Here is a 25,714-nt window from a genome sequence, read left to right on the forward strand (position 1 = left end):
TGGTTAAGCACTGGAAGAGGTTGCCCAGGGAGGCTGTGGACACTCCCTCCTTGGAGATACCCAGTACAGAACTGGACAAAGCTGTGAGCAGTATGCTGTAACTGACCCTGCTTTGGCTAGGGCATCAGACTAGAAAGCACCAGGAATCCCTCCCAACCTAAATTATTCTGTGATTCTGTGAAATTAATCTTCTTCATTGTCTGGCAATATCTGTGGTGTTGCATGAGTTTGTCATTCTATTATGCAGTTATATTTCTGTATCATTGCTGACAACTGCAAAGAAATGAAGAGGGGATGGTGGGTCTTGGTAGAGGTCAGAAGTCTACAGCAGCAACTAGTAGGTGAGCAACTAGAGGTCAGGAGTCCAGTGCAGCAAGCTGCTGCACGTTTAGGATATTATCCTGCAGCCATGAATTGTGTGTACATTACTCCTTGGCAACTGTCTGAGGATTGTTGTAAGCAGCTGTGAAGAGGTATGTCTGAGATTGATTTTCCTTATGTGTATAAAAATGTGTTGGTGAGTGAAAATAGTAAAGTACTGTATAGCTTTACTTTCCCTAGTATAGACCCTTTGCTAGGGCTAGTTTAGAAGAGAAGAATCCAGTCTTATAGCAGTAGTCCCCGAATGCAGAGAAAAACAAACAGCAGTGATTTCAAACACTTGTCTCCTCCGAGCAAAACTCCACAACTTTTTCCAAGTAAGTACTTGTTTCAAGACACGTTTAAATGTTAAATTTTCACATGGCTTAAACTAAATGCATAAAGTACCAGGGATATCCAGTTCTAATCCTCTGTAAGACTTTCAATTTACTTTACGGTTGTTGGAGATGATATTGATTGCCTGTTACCAGAGAGATTCAAGATGAGCAAAAAGACATGGTATCATAGATGCTTCCCAACCCAACAGATCAGAAGGGGAAAATTCCTTGGCATTAAGTAACTTTAAATGTTTCAGCAGAAAATAAATATGGCTTCCAGAAAATGTTGTGCTCTCTTTTCTAGAGGTTTCCTTTCTTGCTATTCTGAAGTAATTCATTAATTCAGATATCTTAGTTTTTAACATGAATCTGTCAGTGCTATCCTGTGGCTGGTCCACAGAACTTCTGGGCCATCAGTGTCAAAGAAATTCTAAATCAGTTAGGTGTCTGGTCCAGGCTGGAAATAGGTAAGAGAATTTGGTTTCCTCTCACATTCTGCATATTTGGTGTCCTTATGCTTATTTTTCAAAGTGGTAGGTGACTTGAGGGAAGAGTACGGACCTTAGGAGGCACTAGGTGATGTTCACTGAAAGGCAGTCTCTTGAGACACCACTTAAGATATTTTTTTTTTTTTTTTTTCTGGGAAGAACTCAGCCAGGTAGTGTTGAGATGTATCTTCTATACTGCACAAAGTTGCAGAAGCCATTTAAAACTGTCACACTGCTGAACTAAGATGAAAATCTTTGTAGCTGTGACTCAAAAAACAATGCTTGGGATTTTTTCCTCACTCCCATCACCCCTGTTAGCTGTCCCTGGAGCACCTGAGCACTGTAGTCCAACAAGTCTAATTAAGGGTGACTGTTACATTCTTATTAATCAATAAAGAAAAAGCCTGTGTAAGAAAATCTTTGTAGCACCATCTAAACAGTAAATAAATGTTATTGTGAATAAACTATACATGACTTAATATGGCTTCATAAAAATCCAGTGGGCTTCAAGTAGATGCTTTTGGGGGGACAGATGGGGGAGAAGGGTAATCTGTTTTTTTCATTAATTCAACTAGCCATTGGTGATGAAGATAGAATATTGGTTAAGATAGATTATGGGTACAGTTGAAAAATAGATTGTGTCTAGAAACCAAATCTAGGTCACAACCCGAGGGGGAAGAACTGCAGTCCGAGAGGCACATACAGTTTGTGATGGATAGCTCATGTTTTGTTGTCGGTGTAGAGTACTTGACAAAGAAACACAGCTGATCCCTGGTTACAGGAGTGATGAAAATTTAGTGCTGCATGAAAGAGTTTGATCCACAATAGTGGCAAGGAGAACAGTAAGTCTAGAAAAGCTGTGAGAGAGTGAGCTTTTACTTAATCCAAGAGAAGGCTGAGATGTTGCCAGGTCAGTCTCTATGTGGGAGAGTACTTCTGCTAGTGGAGAGAGATTTGATTCATAAGGCAGTGGCATAACAAGATTTGATGCCTGTAAGTTGGAATGCAAAATGCATGCTACTAATAAGTAATACTCTTTATTGTGCTGATGATTCATTTATGAAAGAACTAAGCCATAAATCTGGTAGGTTCCCCATCTGGCCAAGTCTTTAAAGAAAACAGATTAGCTGTCTTTCTCCGGAAGAAATGATATAGCTTTGTAGCAAAGGTAGAAGACCATGAGATGACGGAAGACTCACTGGATAAAGTCTTGTGGGCTATAATAATCTGGAAGCTTTGTGATCTGGAATAAGTCTGTCAGGAACTGGAGTGAGGCCATCAGGTTTTTTTCAGATAGCTGCTGAACAGCTGTCAGACAGTAGCTGCCAGTTAACATAAAGAATGTGTCCTACGTTGCCAAAATGTCTAAGTGGTTTTGGCAGTGGAAGGAAGTATGGGCTTGCTTCATAGTCTTTTCACCACAGGAATGGATGATGCACATTATAATCTGTTCTAGCAGAGCATTTGTTTGGGCATCAGAGGAAATGAAAGAATACAGAACAAAAATCCACATCAGTGCCCTGTGAAGAAGAAAGGGCAAGAGTAGGCCTAGGAGGCTTCAACATGCAGTGAAGTTCCACTCTTTAGGAGACTTCTGGAAGTAACTTAATAAATCATGTAATATTTTCTGTTGACAGTTCTGACTTGTTTGAAGCTGTATGCATTGCTGCTTGAGAGTAGCTTCTGCTGGACTCATCAAGGTTAGAGATGGGAGATTCGTCCACTTTTATGTTCCTGTCGGCCCAAGCCTTTTTTTTCTTTGCCTAGACTGTGCCAGTTTGGGGCTAATGCCCTTTCACAGCTGTCGGAGCTGAATGTCATAGTCCTTTACAACCCAATGGATGCTGACCTCTTGCTGATTTAGGTGTCCCCTTTTTGCAAAATCAACCTCCTAGGCGCTCTGCTCCTCTCTTGGCAGGTGCACGTGGTTTGAGATGCAACGTGTAGACCACGTAGAAGTTGAGAAGAGAACTGAAATCCTAATCTTTAATTTTCTTCGCTATTCTGCAGTACTATTTAAGCATATGTCCTGTTTGTTTTGGGAGTACCAGACTATTGTCTAGCTTAGCAAATCTCTTATGTGGTACGTATTGGCTGCAATTAAATGTCAATAAGAAAGTTATCTTCTGAAATTGCAGCCAGTCTTGTCACCCTGCCTTGTGACACCCTGACCTACTAGAGCACTTTATTGCCAGGTGTTGGGATGGTTCAGTGATTTGCCTCCAGCTTATTAGGGCAGACTTGAGATCTCCAGGTGCCAAATCTTTCTCTAGAACCTCCAACGTGAGTATCAGCCATGTTCAGTGATTCTTCATTACCAGCTTGTTGTCATCACTCAGTTTGTAGACATCTTGATACAGTCTGTGGACATAAAAATAAACAATAATAAGGAATCCTAGATTGTGTGTAAACCACTCAGTGCTGCCTTATTGCTGCTTGAAGGTACCTCACCTGGAGAGAGAATTGGATGGTAAGTGATTCCCAACTTCAGAAGCTGATAGTGAAGAATTATATGAAAATAGCCAAGTAATTCCTCATCAATTGGAAATCAGCAATTGAGAAAGGATGAATATACTACATAAGCACAGCATTAGTCATGTCCATAGATGTTTAAAATGTAACTTTTCTGCTAGCACTGAGAATCTGCTGAAAGTCAGTCTTTAAAAATAATCCATTGCAATGAAACGCAACAAATAAGTTAGAATTAGTTTCATCTCATGATAATCATGTAGTTGTGTGTAATTCATGACTACTTTGGTTCTGTGAAAGACTTGCACCTCTAGCAAAACAATTCAGTAAAGCTGACAGTTCACATGAAAGAGGGGTTCAATGCACTTTCAAGTAAGTTTATTTGCTGAGCTAAAAATAAGCATATGCAAACATGACAGGGTTCAAGGGAAAACCAGTGAACCAGCTAGCTTTTAAGGGAAAGATCTTACTGCCCGTCTCTTTCCCCAGAAAAGCACCTTTAGCCATCACTGTGTTTTGAAGTGCCATTATAGTTGGGATCTTTTTGTTCTGTACCTGATGTCTAATTAAGAGGTACTAAGAGAAGTTTAAAAATAGATACTCAGGAATAGTTCAGTACTATCAAAGAAGAGTAATTGATTTGGATGCTATCCCTCAAATAAATGCCTTTTTTTGTTGTTGCTGTTGAATTCTCACTCCTTTCTGTAAAATACCTGCTTTGCTTTGCTGAAAACTCCCCACATTTCACATGGAAGGTCCTCTCCCTCACTTAATTCCAGGCTGTGCCTGTAGGCCACGTCTATCTCCTTATAAACTGGCAGTTTGCACCTCATCTGATCTTAAGAAATTCTCCGAATTTGCTGTGCTTTTCTGCGAATGGTGCTATATTGCAAACTTTCACATGGCGCTAGGAGGGACGAAGGAAGAGAGTGCAACTTAAAGTCCTCCTTCACATGTGGGTCAGTCAGGAAACCTCATCGAGGTTCTCATGTGCTTTGGTTACTTCTGAGTAGCAGCCCAGTCTGGGGCTGTATGTGCATTATGCTGTTTAGTGCTGCTGTGTGAGAAAAAGAAACAGTGAAACAAAATAGCAAACTTTTACCACCTTTTACCAAAAACTTACTTTGCATACCAACTTTTCTGAGGCTTCAGCCTTGATTAATCCTTTTTCTGATTATTCACTTGAAAACAAGTAAACTTCAACAATTCACCACGTCCACTTCGGTATATAGAGGGATGAGGTTTGTCTACGTATGGAATGATTACTTCCATGGGCTTTCCTTGAGTTTGGTGACTAGCTGTGTGAGCCTGGCAGCATGAGTGAATTGGTGGCATCATAATGACTTGCTGGGCTGTGATGGAGAGTATCTTAGGTGTCACATGCTGGAGGGAGAGAGGGGAGTGCCCGTCTTCTGCTTGTAGTGAGATCTAGAGAAAATGGGAAGAAACCCACTAGCAAGTTTGAGTGTGTTTACGCTTCTATACCTGCATTTTTAAAAAAGAAAAATTTTTCCAGTCACAGGCAAAGGAATTAACTCTTCCTCATCAGATGAGGCAGTTCACAAAGAGAGGAAGTTTCTACAACACACAGGCATTCCTGCCAGAGGACAGATTTTTGTGTCGGATACATGAACAGGCTGAAATTATATCTAATTAATGACTGTATAAGCTGGCCTTGTGCTAGAAGGCCATATGTTCACTTGTATAGACACGGTGAGGACAGGCAAACAGCATCTGCAGTGATTACAGGATCTGCCTCAGAGCTGCTTACTCACCACCAAGCACTTGATGAAGAAGGCAGTGTTGGTGCCAGCCACCTGAAGTAGCACCAACACTCACTGATACGTGAACAGATATAGCAATATGTGAATATACATGGCCCATTACTGCCCACAGCATTTTGTCACTATGAGAGGGGGTCCTCAGCCTGTTGACAGGTTGGAGGCATCTCATCTGTAAAAGGGCTGGATTGCTGTATGAGTGCTTGGATACTCAGAGCAGCCTGTGTATGCAGCACTAGCGTGGCAGACAGTGTACAAGCAGGGTTTTCTCTTTAAAGAGAGAAAGGAAGCAGGTGTGAGTGAAAAGGACCTCACCTATGTGGAGTTACAGCTTGGAGCTTTTCTCCAGCCCATGTTAGCAAAGTGTCTTTCATTATCAGGTCCACAAACCCTGAAGATGTGTGCCCAGAGCTAGCAGGAATGTGTATGTGTGTGTACCTCTTTTAAGGAGGGAAGGGAAGGTGTGTTTTAAAGGTGGGCAAAGAGTAGCTCAGTATGAAATCCCTTCTGGAAATCTGTCTCAGCCTTTGAAAAAGTACTGAGAGTGCTTTTTGGTTGTTTTTGTTTTCTGCTTGAGGACTTTGATATCAACAGTAGTTCAGGGAGCAGCTGGGAGACTTTGGGAAGGACCAAACCAAAGAAAATAGTTTTGCTGTGATCCATTTCAGAAAAATGAATGGTGATGATTTACGCATGGTTTCAGTGGGGAGATGAGGCCTTGGATTGCTTAGGCAGAGTCTGGAAAACTTTTTTTGAGCTAGAGGGAAGAAGGCATGTCTCCATCCTTGAGGTGTTTCGTATTTGTCCTCTGGAATGAAGGATAGGTCAAATGGGCTAATTTCGGAAAACTACAAGTCCCGGTGTTTTTGCTCCCCTGGCATTTTTGCTATTTCACATAGTTCCGTCTTTCTAATACCATTTTTGCTCTGACTCTTACTCTGCTACAGTCAAAATTCTGGGTGGATGGCTTCCAGCACTCTTCTACACATGAGGAAGAAAAGTTAGCCAAGGAAGGAGGCAGAGAAGGGGCATTGTTCAGCTTTGTGGTCACGTGTATCCTCACTGTCTCCAAACAGGAACACTTAAATCGTTGAAAAGTGGGGTTTTACATTAAAAGATGGGAAAGTTTGTAGTAACTTGCAGTGATCTGGAACCACTTTTACATCCACCTGAACTCCATCAATGGGCAAGTGGGATTTTCTGATCAATTGCAGAAGAAATTGGAGAGGTTTTGGTTGTCTCAGTATCTCTGTGGGTTTAGCCCTTAATTATCCTTTTGTGTCATTCTGCTGAAGCGCGTTAATCACTCCAGAGTACTTTAGCTTCTTTCAATATATTGAATTCCACTCGGATGCTTTTAAAAGTGTTTGCACAGCATATGCCTTTCTTAGGAGTATGGGAAATATCCACAGTCTGAAACAAAAGTGCAGTGTTCCAAACTTGACATCCATATTGTTATCCCATAAATTAGTACGTTCAGTGCTGTTACGTAAGTTTATCTCATGTCAGAATAATAAAAGCTGAGTATGCTAAAAGGCTGATAAGCCTGCCCTGAAGAATTAGGCAGTTCAAATACTTCTGCCTTAAAATAACACCCGTTGTTTTACCAACTGGTGCTGGTAGGATAGTATGTCTTGAAAACTGGTATGAAGTGTATAAAAAAGAAAAAGAAAAAAAAAGGTGGGGGGGGGGGAGTAGGGTTGTTTTGTTCAGGCAGTTCAGGTCTGAGCCTCGGCAGCCTTGAATTTAGTATTGTCACTGAGACACTCATACAAAAAAGCCTACAAGAAAGCACAGCTGTTCTGTAGTTCTGGATATTAAAAATGGACAAAGTGACTTTTCTGTAATACTGCCACAGCCTCAAGAACCGAATGCAAAAAACCAAGTATTCTTTCTGTTGGCAGGTGGGAAGGTCAATCTCTTAAAATGCAAAATAAGAAATAATAAAATAGATGGTTGTGGAGATTATGAGTGTAGCCTGCAACAAAGGCGAAGGGACAAGCACCCCACAGCTGCCAGCAAAAATCACTTCTTGGCAGTGTGTGTGCATAAACTAACAGCACACTTCCAGCAGCCCTTAAATAAATGGCAGCGGGGAGAGGGGAAGTTCATCCCTGATACCACAGTTCTGCACAATGATCCCCTTTCTGGGTACCGGGGTCACAGCTGCTGTCTGGAGATTATGTACAGAAGCACTCTTCTTCTTGGGGGGAGTGAGGTTTCCTGGAGGATTAAGTACAGGCTGAAAGCAGGAGGGGGGTTATTCAGGAGGGAGACAAAGAAAGCGAGCCCACGGTTTGACAGGCAACAGGGGAGGAAGACCATGAGTGAGAAAGCAACTGCCGGTAGTTGCTGCTTGGATGGGAAGTCTCCAGTTTGGGTTTCTGAAGTAGTCTAGTGGTGGGGTGAAACCCGCTGTGGGTTTGGCACGTCCTGTCCTCCTGCAGGACTTGAAGGGCTGCTTTCCTACTCGTGTGGGAGGTGGATGCAGTCTAACAGAGCTCTGCCACCTCCTGCATCTGAACTGAAGTAATTTCTTTGCTCACCATCTCAAGTACTCTTTAGTCATTCAGAAATAGTGATCAATGTGGTGATCTGAATTCCCATGTACACTCCCCGTCTGCTCAGAAAGCGATGCTTTTTGCGTTTTCCTCTGTCACCGTACCTTCTGAGCCTGCTGCTTACCCTGCTTCCCTCTTCCTTCTCAGCTTCATTTTTCTTTTTTTCCCCTCTCTCTTCTCTCTCTTACCCTGCTGTTTCACCTCATGGGTGCACACATTTCCAGGAAAGTACCCAGAAACATACTTCTACCCACGTATCATGTGCCAGCACCTCTTGTTTTGTGTAGGAAGGTCTTCTATATTTGAAACCAGGGCCATCTGCCTCGTTCCTAAAGAAACCCCATAATGTTTCTTGCGGTTTCCCGCAAGGGCAATGGCCACAGTTCTTCTGTATAACTTCAAAAGGAAAATGCAACCTAACCTGTAATAATATTTGAAACTTCTCTCCTGTTTATCAATTACTTCTAAAGTTGAGTCTCATTTCACTTACTGGATCAAATTTCCCACAGATCCCATATGCTGGCTACTTCTTTTTAGTGGCTGCAGAATCCACTAGTGCTTTTTATGATCTGAAACAAATGAGTACTGCACATAATGTAGGAAAGGGGAGGTGGAGGCAGAGGAGGCTGACAATGCATGCATTCAGATGATGTGAAAATGCAAGTGGGAAAAATATGACTGTGTCAGTAGAGCTTGTCAGAGGGGGGTTTAGGCATATCATATATTAGCAGATCATAGCTATTTTGAAGTCAAAAGAATGAAACTTTAAAGGAGCGGAATTCCAGAAGGACACTAATGAGTAAGTATTGGGTACCAGTGTTTAATTGTAATGTCATAGTTGCTAGTTATTGTTCCTGCTGCATTTCCTAACTGCAGTATGAGTTTTAACCATCTCACTATTAAAACTGCATTTCCTTTTGCATCTGACTCTGTAAAATCCTTTCTAAAAAGGAGCATTGTTGAATAAATTGGTAAGATAAAATACTGCTGGTGCAGGTGAAAATAGTTCATGCTTCTGATGTTGCACTTCAGCACAAACATAAATAGTAAATGATACGAAAGCCATTGAGATGAGAAGCTTGCTAGAAGATAGATATGTAACCTGTGCTGCTCACTTCAGTCTCTGGTTGACAGCTTTCCTTAGAGCAAAATGCTGAAGAGCCCTCCCTTGCCAAGGAGGAACTGAAGCAACTTTGATACTTTTTGAGTCGCAAGTCCTTAATGCAAAGAGTACTGATGAGGCCCACATCTGATGAATTGGATTAGAATCTAATTAGCATGAAGAATTTAGGAGACTCTTACAAAGTTTCAAAAATAATACATGAAAGAAAGAAATAGCTTAGCTAAAAATTCAGAGGAGTATTACAGAAATGTTCCTTAGGGATAACTTGAAAGTAGCTTTCCTGCTCCTGAAAAATGTAGTACAGATGAATGGTAACCTATTTCATTTCTTAACGTTTTCTGTTCAGATAATTTGGTATGTTTAAAGATATCTGTTGTATCTAATTGACCCCTGTAGTTTAGAGTCCATCTGGAAATCTAGGCGCATACTGTGGAAGATCAATAAAGTGATTTTAGTGTTTGCAAAAGCAAATTTTCTGGCCTAGTTTTTTATGCATTAAAGAAGGATAATACACCTGTCCTACATTTGTGAAGTATCTCAGCAAACACAAAAAGACAGTCTATTCGGTTATGTACTTTGTTTTCCAACACTGTGTTGTAATAGCATGTTTCCAAGAAAAAACATACTTTCCCCTCTAATTTCATTCACTTACATGCACATCAGCTATTCTGTATAGTGAAGAAAGGCTACATGCAGGCTGAAATGTGGTCCACAGGAGAGGTGGAGGCAGAAACTCCTCCTAAAATGCTTACTGTAGAGAAATAGAGATTCTTTACCCATATCGCTAAATTTAGGGTTTGCACCAGCATTGTGAAGCAAAAGCTTTTTGAAAAGAAAATGACAAGTTGTGTAGTAGAAATTACAAATATTTAAAGATGGAAATAGCTGGGTTTATGTCTTCCCTCTCTGTTGCAGTTCTGAATATCTATTTGCTCAGCTTTAGGTGTGAAATTTCTTTTTTCCGTGGGATTGCACAGGGCTTATTTGCACAGTGTATTCATAACAGTGCTTCAACTTGTAGGGGTGGAAAGTGGGACCCTCTCTGTGTTGTTAGTATTTTGTGTCCTGGGTAAAAAAATCTCCAACAGTAGTTATCAGGATGGACCAACATGTCTAATACTACATCAGATCATAGAATCATAGAATGATTTGGGTTGGAAAGGACCTTTAACACCATCTAGTCCCAACCCCTCTGCCATGGACAGGGACACCTTCTACTAGACCAGGCTGCTCAAAGCCCCATCCAGCCTGACCTTGAGCACTTCCAGGGATGGGGCATCTACAACTTCTCTGGGCAACCATTTCCACTGCCTGACCACCCTCACAGTAAAGAATTTCTTCCTAATAACCGATCTAAATCTACCCTCTTTTATTTTAAAGCCATTCCCCCTTGTCCTGTCACTACATGCCCTTGTAAAGATGATTAAAAATTGTGGGAGAACTACATTTGACTTCTGTAGGGTATCTTATATGTTTGATTGCTACTTTGTGGATTAATTGGGATTTATTTTGTATGAAGCTCTGAACCCTTTGTCTTTGAAATATTTGGAAGAGAGAGGAAATTTTGTCAACATCCGTGGTGATTTTATATTGCAGGTATAGCATAGATACAAAGGACGGAGGAGTATGGCTTTTGGGGAGAGAAGGGTTTGTATGTTTTCAAGCATGCAGGCATTTAGGTGTTTCTGGAGTTGTTGCACTTCAGAGGTACATCTATATGAGGAAGCCTCTCTGTAGCAGGACACAGGATATTCATCCCCAGTTTGGGATCAGCTCATGCAGCGTGCCTGGGACCATCGAGGATCTCTGTGGGAGACCTCAGTGCTGTGAATGATGGGCTCCATCCAGGCACCGTGTTCCAACTAGGGTATGGAGCAGGATGAAATGGGGGGAAGCATTTACTTCTCCTCTCACCCTGCTCTGTGCCTACTTGCATTGCTGTCCCGATCTTGGTCATGGTGTGCCCGGCAGCCCAGGTCCAATATTTGGTATTCCCAGCTCTCCCCAACCTTGACTTGAAAGGAGTCTCCTACTTTACAGGACCCTGTTCCTCTGTCCCAGGGCAGCCTTGAGAGCCCAGGATGCTTTTTTTCTTTAACATCTGTGTGTATGTCTAAATTAGTGCTGGGGCTCTTGCATTTAGAGCAGAAGTGTTAGACTAGCAGGTTTCTACCATATTCTGAGAAGACCAAAAGTCTCTGCCTTGATACCTTCAGCCAGATTCCCCAAGTCATGGCACTGTTTAGAAAGTAGTAAAAATAGTAATGATCCAGGAAGCTGATTTTGCTAGACTGAGTTAAAAGTACAGGAAAGGAGACACGAGGGACTTGTCCCACTTCATAGTAAATCAATTTCTGCTTGAGTGCCAGTAGTTTGGGGGTTTGTTTTTTCAATTAATACAGAAGGCCAGAAACTATTTCTGCCTGTGGGAGCAGGCATAGTATGTCCTGAACAATTTGTGTGGCTTTCTCTTCTTACTGAAAGCTGAGGCATGAAGATACTTCTGTGTTGTTCACTTGCACAGAAGAAAATAACAGTAGGTGGGATACTGGAAAGGTTAACAGCACTTACTCAGTGTGGAGGTGAGAAGGTAGTTTTGTTTCAGCAAGATAGTGACTCATCATGCCGAAAGGAATGGAATGAGGATTGTTTATTTTAGCTTAGATATTGTACATACCTGCTGAGGTCTAAGAAAAAGCAAGTGAACCTTTGGTGGGAATGCTGTCAGGGTCAGTACCCTCTAGTGATCTGAGTTGTTAGAGCCCGACATCACTTGAGTATACAGAGCGGTCTTTCTGGGGCTTTTTGAAAGGAAGAGTGGTGCCATTGTTGGTAGGGTGCTGCCCTGTGCCAGAACACCACAGCGGATGGCAGCATGTGCTCTGTATTCATCGTTGGTCTGAATCCTGTGAATCTGAAGAAAAACTTGAATTTGAGATTATTTCCTGGATTGGTAAAGTACTGTGGTCACATCCCTTCTGGGGTGTTGGCAACATGAAAGGCGCTGCTTTACCCTGCTCTGACTTCATTCACTTCCTTTCCTCACGCCCCAGCCATCCTGAAGAGAAATTCCGCAGGTGAGATGTAGTATCTCCTAATCAGTGGAGGGCTTCTTTTCTTCGTCTGAATTTGAAGTTATGAGACTATCTTACCTGAAGTTTCTATTAATAGATCCCATCCCCAAGAAGCCTAAAATCTCATTGCTGAGTTTACTGGGTGTTTTTAGTGGACATCAAAGCCTCTCTGTCACTCCCCCTCCTAAGTTAGATAGGGGAGAGAAGATACAATTAAAAGCTCGGGGGTTGAGATAAGGACAGGAAGATCACTCAGCAGTTACTGTCACAGGCAAAACAGACTCGACTTGGGGGAAAACGATAATTTATTACCAGTCACATCACAGTAGGATAATGAGAAATAAACCCAAATCTTAGCAACACCTGCTCCCCACCCCCGGCCCATCCCTTACTTGTTTCCGGGCTTAATTTTACATCTGAATTTGCTACCTCCTCCTGCCCAGCTGTGCAAGGGAACGGGGAATGGCGGTTGCGGTCAGTTCATCACATGCTGTCTCTGTCACTCCCTCCTTCTCAGGGGAGGGCTGCTTACACTGCCCCTGCTCTGGCCTGGGGTCCCTCCCATGGGAGACAGTCCTCCACAAACTGCTCCAACGTGAGTCCTTCCCACGGGCTGCAGTTCTTCACAAACTGCTCCAGTGTGTGTCCCTTCCATGGGGTGCAGCCCCTCAGGAGCAGGCTGCTCCAGTGTGGGTCCCCCATGGGGTCACAAGTCCTGCCAGCAAACCTGCCCCAGCCTGTGCTCCTCTCTCCATGGGGCCGCAGGTCCTGCCAGGAGCCTGCTGCAGTGCGGGCTTCCCATGGGGTCCCAGCATCCTTTGGGCATTCCCCTGCTCCAGCGTGGAGTCCTCCATGGGCTGTGGGTGGGTATCTGCTCCACCATGGACCTCCATGGGCTGCAGGGGCACAGCCTGACTCACTAGGGTATGCCACGGGCTGCAGGGGAATCTCTGCTCCAGCGCCTGGAGCCCCTCCTGCCGCCTTCTGCACTGACCTGGGTGTCTGCAGAGTTGTTGCTCTCACATAGACTAACTCTCCTCTCTGGCTGGAGTTGCTGTTGTGTGCAGTTTTTCCCCTTCTTAAATACACGATCTCAGAGGCGCTACCACTGTTGCTGATGGGCTCGGCCTTGGTCAGTGGCAGGTCTGTCATGGAGCCAGCTGGCATTGGATCTGTTGGATGTGGGGGAAGGTTCTAGCAGCTTTTGACAGAAGCCACCCCTGTAGCCCACCCTGATACCAAAACTTTGCCACACAAACCCAATACATTACCTTTTTGTGACTTAGAACTGCAGCGGTTCAAGTACATCCATTTGTAGTTTGAGCTGACATCTGTTTTATTTCACTTTCTGTGCCGAGCTGTCATGGCAGTTGATTGAACAATGCTTTCAAAGGACTCAGAAAGAATGCTTACAAAGTGAAGTTCTGCTCGTCCTAGTATGAGTGAGAAAACCGATCTCCATTTTGGTCTTTAATTCCTCAGTCTCCTGCCTAGACTGCTTTAGTACTGTCATCCATCTGTTAATGACCGAATGAAGGCCTCTGAAATGACGTCCTTCCTTCTTCAGCTTTGACATGAGACCTGTCTGTGGTAACGTGTGGAGGTCTTGTCCACTATTTTGGTACCAAGTTGTGAAGTGCCTCAGAGCACGGGAAAACGCGTGTCCAGCCTTTAAAGGCAGTTTACAGGTGGTGGTAGAGAAATACTGCCAGATACCGCATAGTACTCTCCAGCCAGATTTCATTAGCTCACGTGGTCAGAAAGTCACCATCCAGTCACGTGTGGTCCCAAGTACAGCAAAGACGTTGTTAAAGTGAATGTGTGGCCATTGGAGACTACGGAAAAGTTTTCCTGGGGGGAATGTTGGCTTGTTACTGGCAGAGCTGTTGCATCAGAGGAGAGTGTGAGTCATTAGCAGATGAACCCTCGGGCTGTAGGGGCTTGATGCTGCAAAGGACATTTTGGTGAGAAGGATCTGAGAACATCTGCCACAGAGAGGAATGTGTCTATGGTTAGACCTCAGTCACTGCTGTGCAATTGCCATATGGACACCATACCACAGTGTTACCAGGAGCTCTTCAGTTCTGGTGGAAATCAGTAAGCGGAATGCCTCTCCTGCCAGGATACCACTGGGCTGGCACTGTACGGGAGGGAGCATGGTGCTGCGTGGGCTGCTTGGCACGTGGCAGGGTAAAACGGAGGGCAAAGTGCTCATGCACAGCAGAGGCTGTTAGAGTATGTTGAGCATTGCTGCTAAAAAAATCAAGGAGTGGAGATGGATCCTGCTCCTCAGGAAAATGTTCTGAAACTGAACAGCAGAGTCTGAACAAAGCAGACATTTATCCTACAAGACTCCTTCGGCAGGCTGCATCCCAGGCTTTTTTTCTGAGCAGTTTTTATATCCACCTTACTTGCAGGCAGCCTGCCTGGGATCTCATTGGCATTCTGCTTTTCTGCTGTAGTCTTACATTGTTAAGGAGCGTGATTTTTGTTCTTAGCTGTGCCGCATATAGAAGATTACATAAATACCTTGGAAATCTTCGAAGGGGGAAGAAAAAGGAGGAAAAAAAAACCCCACAAAACCAACAAAACCCTTCCACTGAGAAACATTTTGACCGTGTAATCTTATGTCTTCCTCTCAGAGAAAATTCTCTTTAACATAGGAGGAGTCAGACATGCCTCTTTACCAAGAAAGCCACAAACTGGCTTCCTAATGGTCCAGCTGTGCTAATGAGCAATTACAGACCAACACACTGAGCTGAGGTAGATTTGTTCTCCTATCAGTTGGTGCCCAAAGATGTTTTGATAGGGGAGTGTTTTTTCCTCCTTTCTGTATTGAGCTTGTGTTATTTTCATCTTCTTCCTCCTGCCCTCCTCTCCCTGGTAAATAGCTTTCTAATTTGAAGCCATTTCAAAAAGGTTGTACTTCTGAGATTCACCTCTCAAATTAAACCAGAGGATAATCCCAGGTGGGGGGGAGCTGGTTTGTTTCTCCTGGCAGCACAGTGGTTTTAGTTTCTCATTCAAAACTGGTATTTTCAGCAGTGTGCCCCTGGTACAGGGAGAAAATCAAGCTGTGGGTACAGGACCCTTTGTATTGGGTTACTGTGAATGTATTTGAGTTCCACAGTCCTTGATCACAGGGTCCATGCAAGTCCTGGGGACAGCCAGGCAAGGTCTCTGGGGTGGTGGACCCCAAGCCTGCGGTTCAGTGGTAACGCTGCATGGACACCATGTTGCTCTTTGCCACATCAAAAGAGCGGCCTTTTTTTTTTCTTTTAAAGTCTGAAATATACTGAATAATATAATTTACTAAAAAGATTTTCTCAGTCGTGTTTCCCTCTTTTCAGAAAGAGTGAAAATTTGTTAAATATGCTTGCAGCTCAGGAGGGAGAAAGGGAGAATAAAACTTCAGACAGCGCTGCTAAAAACAGCCCGGGCTGCTTTTGTTTGGACTTTGAAAATGCAGCAGCTTAATGCCTCCATTGTACACAGGGGGAAATATGCTAATTCGAAGCACATTTCCCATCAGAAGCCCTTTCAGTCCTGTCATCATTGAGATATGAAGGATGATAAAAGCGGGGAGAAGGGGGAGGCCCGTATTTGGGAGTGTGGCTGCTGGTTATTGTGTGCGGGGAGCGGGGCTGAATAGGGCTGACAAGCCCGGTCACCCGTGAAGCCCCGTGGCCCTGGGGCCGCGTGGGTTCCCATGGGTGCTGGCTGCCCCTGGCCCCACCAGGACCCCCCACCACCGCCACCAGGGCAGGGGTTCTTGGGGCTGCTCCCCATGTCAGCCACCCCACTGCCAGCCAGGACAGGAGCGGAGGGGCTGCCGTCACCCACCCTGCAGCCCTATAACCCAGTATTTCTTTCTGGGTAACGCAGGCAGCTACTTTCAGTTCACTTTAAGCGCAGTGTATGCTGAAATAACTGATTGTTCCTGACAAGGCCTCCATCGCTTTCTCTCCAAGTTGCTGATGTTCGCAGGGCAGTGGTGCGCACAGGCTGCACAGTGATGAGCACCCTCAGTTAAAGAGGCATCTTCAACTCAGGAAGTGGGTGCTGCTGCAGTTGGGGTGGGTTTTTTCTTCACAGTTACGAAATGGAAGGGAATCTGTTAAATGTTACTGCTCATTTATATGATTATGTTTTAGGTTGAAATAAATACATCCATCACTGTTTGGTATGTATTAAAAAATTGTAAGTGCTACTCTTGAAATACTGCATGATATCTATAAAACCCTAGGATATGGGGTTTATCTGCTCTTTCTTAAAGTTGTGAAAAGATCTTTAAATGATAGATTTTGTCTCAGGAGTCTGACCCTGTTGGTCCGGAGCTGTGTAGATGCTCAGTTTGCCCGGGAGGACTACATTTTCTATTTTCTAACAGGTGCTAGTGTTGTTTTATTGTAGCAAATTTAGGATTAAATGAACTCGAGGCTCTGATAATGTTGCTATGGTATTTTCTTGGAAACAGTTTGAAATGGCAGTGAGAATTCAGTTGTAGTTGTTTGTTTGGCTCTATAAACCTGCAGTGTACTAATGGCAAATTAAACTAAGAAAATGGGCCTTTGATTGCATTTGCAGCCTGGTGATGTTCTGTCTGCAATAGAAGTATGTGCTACACTCAAACAGGCAATTAGTTTGAATATTTCTGAGGACCATAGCTGGAATTAAGTGCTTAGAAATACTTCTAAAGCTGTGGTTGTTCTTCACTTTCTTTCCTGTACTAATAAACTTGTGAACAGGCAAATTGGGCTGGTTGATTTTGGCTGGGCATGAGAAGCTGTGATCTTTTTCTGCAACCTGTGGGCAAGCCTCTGCTCTGCAATGAGAGGAGCTCTGTCCTGTGTTGAGTGAGCAACATGCCTTCGGTCATCTCCAAGATGGTGAGTGCACACTTGACGTAGTACAGTTTTTTGATGCACAGACACATTTCCCCTACAGACCAAAGAAAGAAACTTAGCCAGAGGTTTAGATGTTGTTTCTACCTTGTGCTAGTCTCCATTGTTTTAATTTTTTTCCCCTCAATATATCTATCTCTTCTCCCTTTCCCTGGTTCCTTAGCTCCTTTATTTTCCTCTCCAAGTGGTACAGAATGGTGGAGCAGATGATGGTACTTCAGGAATCAGTAGTGGCGATAGATGCAGGAGATGTGTGTAGTACTACTAAGAGCAAAAATGCCTGGTGCCATTTTGAGTAACAAATGCAAGGGTCTCCAGAGCAAACACATAATAATAATAATACTTGGTGTTTGCACTTGGGAAGCTCTGAGCACAAGAGAGATGATTGCAAATTGCTGAAACCCAGAGAGCAAAAATAAAATTCGATGGGAATGATATAAGGAACAGATGAAGAAAAGTAGATGCTAAATGAATTTCTCTCTGACTTGTGACAAAGTTCAGAAATTATATCTTTCAGCCATTTAAAACAATTGAATGTCATGTTTGGAAAGAGAGAACTGGGGATGTAACTAGGCATTGTCAGGGTGGGATTGCTCAAAAGAGAGTCTGGGTGGTTTTCAGGCATCGGGACTGAAATGGCCTCATTTCAGAGGCTGGGATCCTGCTCCTGAAGAAGCTGCTGGTTCTGCATGCATTGACTGCAGTGGGGCCCTGGCCGTTGCGCAAGCCCTGCTTTATGCCAAGCCTCAAAATCTGCCAGGCTGCAGAATTCCTCTTCCCGCAAAACAACTGAAAGGCTCCAGACTACAGACGCTGAAAATTTTAGGCAAGACGGTGTGTTGGAAATGTATACTGTAGGGAATAATCCTGCCCTGGCAAGGGGTTTTACTTGACAGCCTATGTGGGAATCCAGGCTGAAAACTGCTACTTTGTCCTTAACTCACCCTATAGTGCTTTTGTCTCAGAGCTCGCTTTGTATGCAGGATCACCCACTGCCGAGGTTCAGCAAAAATCGAGGCGTGACATGATCCAGACGGAGCTCCAACCGTGCTCGTTGTTGGCAGGTTAAGTCATTCCCTGTTTATAAGGTAGAGGGTGTTTTTCGGTTGTGGTTGTTTTTTTGTTTTTGTTTTTGTTTTTTTTTTTTCTTTTTTCAATTGTGCCGTACTCCCCAAGTGCATACTTAACTTTTTATGGGCACAAGTGAAAGACCTGTTAAACACTTCAGTGGCCGTTGTTTGTTGTCCACCGGCGGCATTCTCAAAAGCCTTGTAAAGCACAAAAAGAACTGCTACTTTATACACGACTGGGATCCCAATTGATGCAGCTAGAAAGAGGGGATTGGAAAAGCTAGGCCAGTCGAAGTTGCCTGGCACATATTTAGTTGATGAGTTAATTGGACACACTCAAAGTGGAACTTGTTAATGCCCTGCCCCTTTCCTAATGAGGATATCTGCTCTTGAGAAGAATACAGTGATTAATTGGGGACCCTTTCGTTAGTGTCTTAACTGAAGATTTTATGACTAGTGGCTTGTGTGTGAACAGAAACTATATTTGCAATTCAACAAGCAGTCCAGGGCTGCACTACAGAACCAGTCCAGGATCTTTCCCAAAATATAGTTTAATTACACTGGAATGGAGATTTTCAGTATCAGGGAAACAGCTACAGAAATGGTGACTTACAAGGTGCTGAAACTTTAAATAATTAATTTCGGTACCTTGTACTAATCATTACTTTGACGCTTGCTTTTATGTCAACATTTTGACTGCCTCATTAGATGGGCTTTTCAAAATGTTGACACACAACTGCCTGGTAGTCCATGAGCGGGTCTTGTAGTGGTGTGTGGCTGAACCTAGCATTGATGGGGCCAGCTTTTCAACCTGGGATACTGAGGTGAGCAGATAATGGTGTATAAGAAATGGTGCTCTTGCTGTGTGGTTTAGCTGTGCCGCAAACTCCAGTCTGATGCTGGGTACCTTGGTTCTTAGCCCTGAAATCTTGAGCTGAAGGAGGCTGTAGCACTGGGATGATGCTTAGTTGTTTGTTTGCTATCAAACTTAATAGCTGTTGTATGACTATATAAATCACTTTGTATTCCTCATTGTGTTCCAGTAGTGCTAAAAAGGTTTTCTGCTCAATAAAAAATGTGTATGTAATCATATACATATGTTTTCTTCATGTGCATGTGTATACACACACACGTTTTCTGCATACACACACATCTGTATCTATGATTTATGCATGGAATCCCTCATTAAATTCAAGGGGAGTCTTCGTCCCTGTCTCTCCCCATGCCCTTCCAGTGTGGAGTGTGTTTTTTATGAGCGCCCCTAGTTTCTTTCTGGGGAGCTGTAGGGTTTTGTACTTCTTTATATTTCCCTGCTTTTTTCCACGCTTTGTGAAAAGACTGGACCGAGGCCAAGACTGAAGAACAAAACGAGCACTGAATAGATGAGAGATTGTATGTGGGATGCTGAAGTCTATGTGGAGAGTAGGAGGGCAATTTTGAAAATCAGAACTGGATGTAAAGTTAACGCAGGATTGCCTGATTAAATCTGACTTTGTGGAGCAGAAGAATAAGTTTGTGTCAAGTTTGAACTCCGAAGTTTAGATTTATTTTTAGATAGAGAAAAAAATTCAACAGTTACCCTCCTAATACCAATCCTGTCTCAAACTCTCACATATTTGAGATTAAGCAGCTGTATTTGCAGGAGTGTAGTATAATGATACCTTTGCTGCCTTCTAAAACTCTGGCAGAAATAGCTCTTCTACAAGTACAAGAGGCACATAACTGCTAGCAAGTGCGACATAAATATCTAGGATGTTACTTCAGTATGTCCAGGTATTTAGGAACTCTTGTTATTCATCTGAGGCGGCAGTAGGCTTTGGCAACACTATTGGAGAAGAGAGTTCATAGCAAAAGCTAAGTAGGTTGGATTGTCTTCCAGGTGCAGAATTAAGGGAATAAAGAGAAAAGACCTGAAGATACCCTTTTGCTGCTGCACTGCAGCATTCTTGCTGCTACCAAATGCGTGACTCAAGGCAGAGGCATGACAGCTGAGAATCTCCTCTCTGTTGTGAAGGTGACAGAAAGTGCAAAAAAAAAAAAGGTGGTTATGTGTGCCAAAATCAAGAACCTAGCCCATAAAATGATGGAGGAGTGTTTGAAGCACTGTTGAAGGGCTTCATATATTAGTCATGTGAGTTTGTTGCCACTGCTGAACAGAAAATGTATATAAGATTGGGTAACTCAAAGCCTTGTTTTGCTGTCTAATTTTAAATTTAGAGCATTTGAAACTTGCCATACATTATACTTGTAGGAAACTATACATATTGCCATAAAATTGTTGAGCTGGAGTAGAAACTGAAGATGACCATCAGAGCTGGCACTCTGAACATTGCTTGCTGAATAAAAGCTGGTTCTGGGGATGATGCTAGGACATCTTTGCTTTTGTTTCCTATATTTCCATGCTATTTCAGCTGTATTACAGATGACCTCTAGTTTGTCAGCGTATTTCTTTATGGTTTGCCAAGAGCATGGTGCTACTCTAGGCAGCCTCATAGGGGAGAGGGTTGCGGGAGGTGATGTTGCTTCCAGCTCAGTTTCAAATGTAGCCTATTTTGTTTTCCTTCTTACTGCTTTTCCTCAAAAGTCTGGCACAGTTCGTATACCCATGTGCTCTGTCACAGTTCTGAATTATTTTCCCCAGGTCTGGGTTTTAAATACAAGTTTCTTATACCCAGGAAAACCTTACTAAGCCATTAGTTAGGACAGAAGTAATATCTAGAATTCTTTTTCACTAGTTACATGCTGTTGACTCCCTTTTGTAAGCAGAAATGGACCTCCCAGCTGCATGATCAACTTTTGCTTTCATTTTGACTGATTATAGCTCTTAAGGCTTTTTTCTTTGGTAGCTTTCATGTCTCTGCCATCATCTTTGAGACTGGGACTTGATGCGGCTTAGCTACTGGAAAAGCCATACAGAACCATCTATTCACTCTTTAAGGGATTTTTTTTCCCCTGTATGTTCCAAATAAAGGTTAGCCATCCATGTATGTTCTGGATTTAGGCTGTTTATTGCCTTTGATTCTCACCAGTGGCTCTGACTGCAGTGGACTAAAGCCGTGGTCCAGCTGGAAGCTAACAGGCCAGCCAGAGAAATCTACGAAACCCAACAACTGAATGATACCTACTTTGCCTGCCTACTTGCTGCCAGGCACTTAGCTTGGCAGTGGTTATTGCTGCCTTCATGTGACTTTAATAAGGGGGTCACAGGATTGGTGCCTTCACACTGTTAAGTTCTGCTCACCCTCCTGGACTTGCCTGCATCACTTAACTCGGTGATTTTCTTTGGTTGCAAAGATAACCACTATCCATGCTTAAGCTTTTAGTTTTGCCCTTTCTACAGAAATCCGAGATCGGGATCCCTAAGTGCAGTACAGATTCATCTTTTTTTAGTAATCTGTATTTTATACTGTGTTAAAAGTGCAGGGTTTTTCCATTGTTGTTTGTTCTTAAATTTGGATTTCATTTTCCTAATAATAACAGGCCCCAATTTTATTTTATTTTTTAAAGTACTTGCCAGGTGTATGACTGCTGCATAACTAAAAGCCTGTTATCATGCTTTGATTTTACCCATATGGAAAATTTGTTTGCTTTTGCATAAGCATTCAGATCGGGTTTTGCACTCAAGTCTTAGGTAACTGGTCTAAAGCTAGTCTGAACATAAGCAATTATGTTGAGAGACACGCCGAGTGGCTGCATGTGTATTTGTTCTTTCTCTTGAATATTTTTGCAAATTTAAAAAAAAAAAAAAGTATTCTGCAAGTTGTCTTTAAAATTAGTTGTTTGGAATACATGTCAATCTTGTTTGAGGGACAGTTTCTGTATTTTAACTTTTGAGTCTCGGATCTCATAAGCTAATCCCAAATTGCTCTTGAAGTATGTGAGAACACTCTTTATTACAGCTCTGCAAAGCCTTTGTAAAAATGGCAAGTGTGTATTCATCTCCTGAAAGCTTGTGAAGAATTTGCTGTAGCTTATGATAGAGCTCCTCAGCCTTCAGGAATGTAAACTAGATTCAGTGACATTCAAGATAGATACTCAAAAGGAATTGGCACGTGAACAGAATTGGGGGTTTAATACGTTTTTTAACTTGTGCAATTGTGGTATTTTTCTTGACTGAGCAAAATGATTAAATGTTATTTTTTAAACCTAGATAAAATAGGTTAAAATGTCTTTTTTTTTTTTTTTTTTTTTTTTTTACTATTTTGCAGTGGATGTGACTTGGTCTGCAGTGCTTTTACATACTTTGCTCCACTGCTATTCCTCCTGAGGTTTGGCTCTAGTCTTAGAGCTTTAGCAGCAGAATCCCTTACTGCTCAGTCCTTGTCCTCATTTTTATTTTGGTCTGCAAATAAAATGCTGGGCAGAACTCCTGAAATGTGACTAGTCGCCTTCCCTGGTTGCTGGTTATCTAAATCAGCCTGATCTGTATAGTAGGTTTTTGCTGAATATAGATCTTTAAAGAATTTTTTTGTAATTTCTGCCTCCGTGGCTCTGTCTTTTGCCGTGTTGTCATAGTCATAGACTTGATGTCTCCCAGTCTCATCACGTATTATGAAAAAGATGTATCTGATTAAGGGAGGGAGCACAGGATGAGACATCTTGCTGGCTGAGATTAATGCTCGAAGTGCAAGCTCAGCACCCATGCATTGGAGGAAATAGCATATAGTTTATCTGCTGTGTTTATCAATGATGGGACAGAGGTTTGATGATTGAGAAATGACTTAAGATGATAAGTGCTTAAAACCCATCATATATTACAGCAATCTGGAAAGCAGTAAGAAGGGAGGGGGGAGAACTTTACACTCGTGCATCACTTGAAGCTTTTAGAGGATGATTTAGTAGGTACAATTAATGCATTTGAATAGTTGGGATTGATGGCTTCTGAAGTCTTCAGTTCAAGCTCTGGCGAAGTTGATGCTGGTCTAGTGGAAGGTGTCCCTGCCCGTAGCAGGTGGGTTGGAAATAAATGATCCTTTAAGATCCCTTCCAACCCAAACCACCACTCTATGATTCTACTGTGATTTCTTCGTTGCTCTTTTGGAGGAGGAGTTATCTTCAAAGAAAGCAGGTGAAATAGTCTCCCAGCCTGTTGGTTTTGTGTTTGTAAAACATCTGCTCTGAAGTCTTGAGCCTGCCTAACAAAATCTGCTTGCCAGCAGGAAAGTATGTAGCTGTTTGAAGGAACTGACATAGAGTGGAGGGCTTCATTAGGTTTCCTCAGGGGGCAGTCTGTAACCAAAGGTTCTGTTTAACGTATTTTCTGTGTAAAGAAAGGAAATTTACTGGTGATGTTTGTATTTTTTGTATACTTATACTAATAAGTGCATTACTATTATACCACTTGATTAATTTCTGAACAGGCCTTTTGTAACTTGCAGTGGTCAGAAGAGAGGTTTCGACCTTTTAAACTTTTAGACTTTCTGAAGTAAGCTAAGAACATTAAGAAACAGAGATCTAGACTGTGACAGCAGCGAGCAGAAGTACTGACTGAACAATTAGAAGTTCCAAGAAGAGAATTGTAATGTCAGAGGCAATCAACTGTTTTGACCAATGACTAAAATTTTTGTTGACTTTCAGCAAGTAGGGCATGTTTGCTATGGATTGTCAATCTTACTGATGTTAAATGGGGGAAAACCCACTCTTTGTAGAACATTTTCTTTGTATAATCATTATCCTAAATGTGAATAAGTTGTCTTTCCTAACTTTTAGTAATAGTTAAAAGAATACAGCAAACACATCACCTGCAGTTTCACCTTTTAGCTGCTTCTTCCTTGAGGGAGCGTGTTTGCAGTGTGTGGTCTTGCTGGTCAGGGATATGAATATGTGCATGGACTGCTATGTGGGCATTGGAGAAGGAGGCTGGAAAATAGATCTTGCAACTGACTTGAGGTCTCTACTAGGGCTGCTGATTTGATTACCTTCAGAAACCCAACCCATTGTTTCACGTTGGTTCCTGAGGATACTTCGTCTCCTCTACAAATTTAACTTCATTCTGCTTATAAAAAGGTCTGCTGAGATGGGAGCTTCAACTGCAGACTTTTCCTGGACTCCAAGAAACCTTTTTATGCAAATGCTTGACATCAAGGTTTGATGCTGTGGTACGAAACCTTAGTATAGGTCCAAGACCTCTTGGCAGCTGGGCTGAAGCATATGTCTGAGCAGTAATGTCCAAAGCAAAGTAACAACTATGGAGGCCACGGTGAGAGAAGAGGATTTGTGGACTGATTTCTTGCAAGAGAAGGGAATTTTCTCTAAAGGTTGGGTTTGAGGGGTTTTGTGCTTTTCACTAGGCACCTATAGAAATAAAAATGCACAGCAAAATTGTGGGTGTAGCAACCTTAAACCAGAAGAGGCTGAATTGCAGCTGCAGATCTTTGGACTCCTTCCCTCTTCCCACTCCTCTTGTTGAATCTGTTTCATGAAACATGCAGTGTGTAGGTTTTAACATCCCCAGTATTTGCTGAATCTGCTAGGCATCTTTGCAGCCTGCAGAATCAGCTGTGGCAGCTGGACCAGCAGAGCCTGCCATACCACAAAGGGCATTACTCCATGGTTGCTCCATCATCCTATGCACAGAAAGGGATGCCTTTGGGCACGTCTGCCCTGTGCAGTGCAGCGCACTGTGAGGCCATGAGACAAGCAAAGTGATAGGCAAGGTTAATTAGCCTTAGTACAGTACACCCTTAAATATGTCAGTTACCTTGGCGTTTGGAAGGTGAATAATACCCCTACATGGTGTTGCCCAGCTCTGTGGCTCCCCAGCATGGGGCTGCTCAGAGCGGCTTGGGGCGACCTGAAGTCACCCACGCAGCGCAACAAACCATACCAGGTCAGTACGGTTTGTTAGATCATGCTGCACTCTGGATTTAAGGGAGAAATCAAACGTGCTTAACAGCAGCTCTGCACTCACTTCTAAGCACGGCATTAGGTCTCTAATGGCAGCCATCCTTTTAAAACCCAAGCTGTGTTTTCTTAAACGTCTTATCCTTTAAAGTATTGCACATGCATTTCAGGTCACTTGAACTTGTTTCCTTTCTGCTTGCTTGGATTTTTGTGTGGTTTTCTTTACATCATGCTTGCTCGTCAGAGAAAGAATTTAGGTTTTCCATGTACATATGTATGTACTTTTTTGCTTTTCTGCTTCTCTCACAGTCTTTTGCCGTGGGTGAGCGGAACTTACTTGGCAAAGAAAGCAAACGGAGAGAACAGACCCATCACCCCCCACCCCTTGAAAGAGCAGAGGGCATGTGGAATAAATCAAAATGTGAAGCATAATAACGAGGTCCCATGGGAAAGGGAGCCTTGTGATTGTGTGCTGGCGTGCACTCCCCTTAGAGACAGCAGCCGGGGGGCTCCTTTCTTTCTCGCCTGCATCTCCCCTCCCGATGTCACCAATCCATTCATTGCCCAGAGAATTGATTAACATTCGTTGGGAGCCTTGGGACACGGGGAAAGAGGGGGAGAGCAGAGGGCGAGGGGAAGGGGGTGCAAGCTGGTGCTGCTGGTCCCCACAATGTGGCAAGCTGGGGCACAGTTGGGCGCAGGA

The 25,714-nt window shown here is 43.0% G+C and overlaps 1 protein-coding gene across 2 annotated transcripts in view; it reads left to right on the forward strand.

The window, feature by feature from the left end:
* The window catches only part of GPM6B (glycoprotein M6B), a 111,923-nt gene that overhangs the window by 52,762 nt on the left and 33,447 nt on the right, over positions 1-25,714 (forward strand). Inside the window, exon 1 of one of the 2 annotated variants that reach the window (XM_056328176.1) lies at positions 8,778-8,796. The exons of the other annotated variant lie outside the window; for it this stretch is intronic. Within the exon in view, the coding sequence (XP_056184151.1) occupies positions 8,793-8,796 (4 nt within the window). The 5' untranslated portion in view covers positions 8,778-8,792. Of the gene's footprint in view, positions 1-8,777; positions 8,797-25,714 lie in introns of those variants that run through there. 2 annotated transcript variants of the gene reach the window in all.

Source organism: Falco biarmicus, chromosome 2, assembly GCF_023638135.1.
Source record: "Falco biarmicus isolate bFalBia1 chromosome 2, bFalBia1.pri, whole genome shotgun sequence".
Lineage (NCBI taxonomy): Eukaryota > Metazoa > Chordata > Aves > Falconiformes > Falconidae > Falco > Falco biarmicus.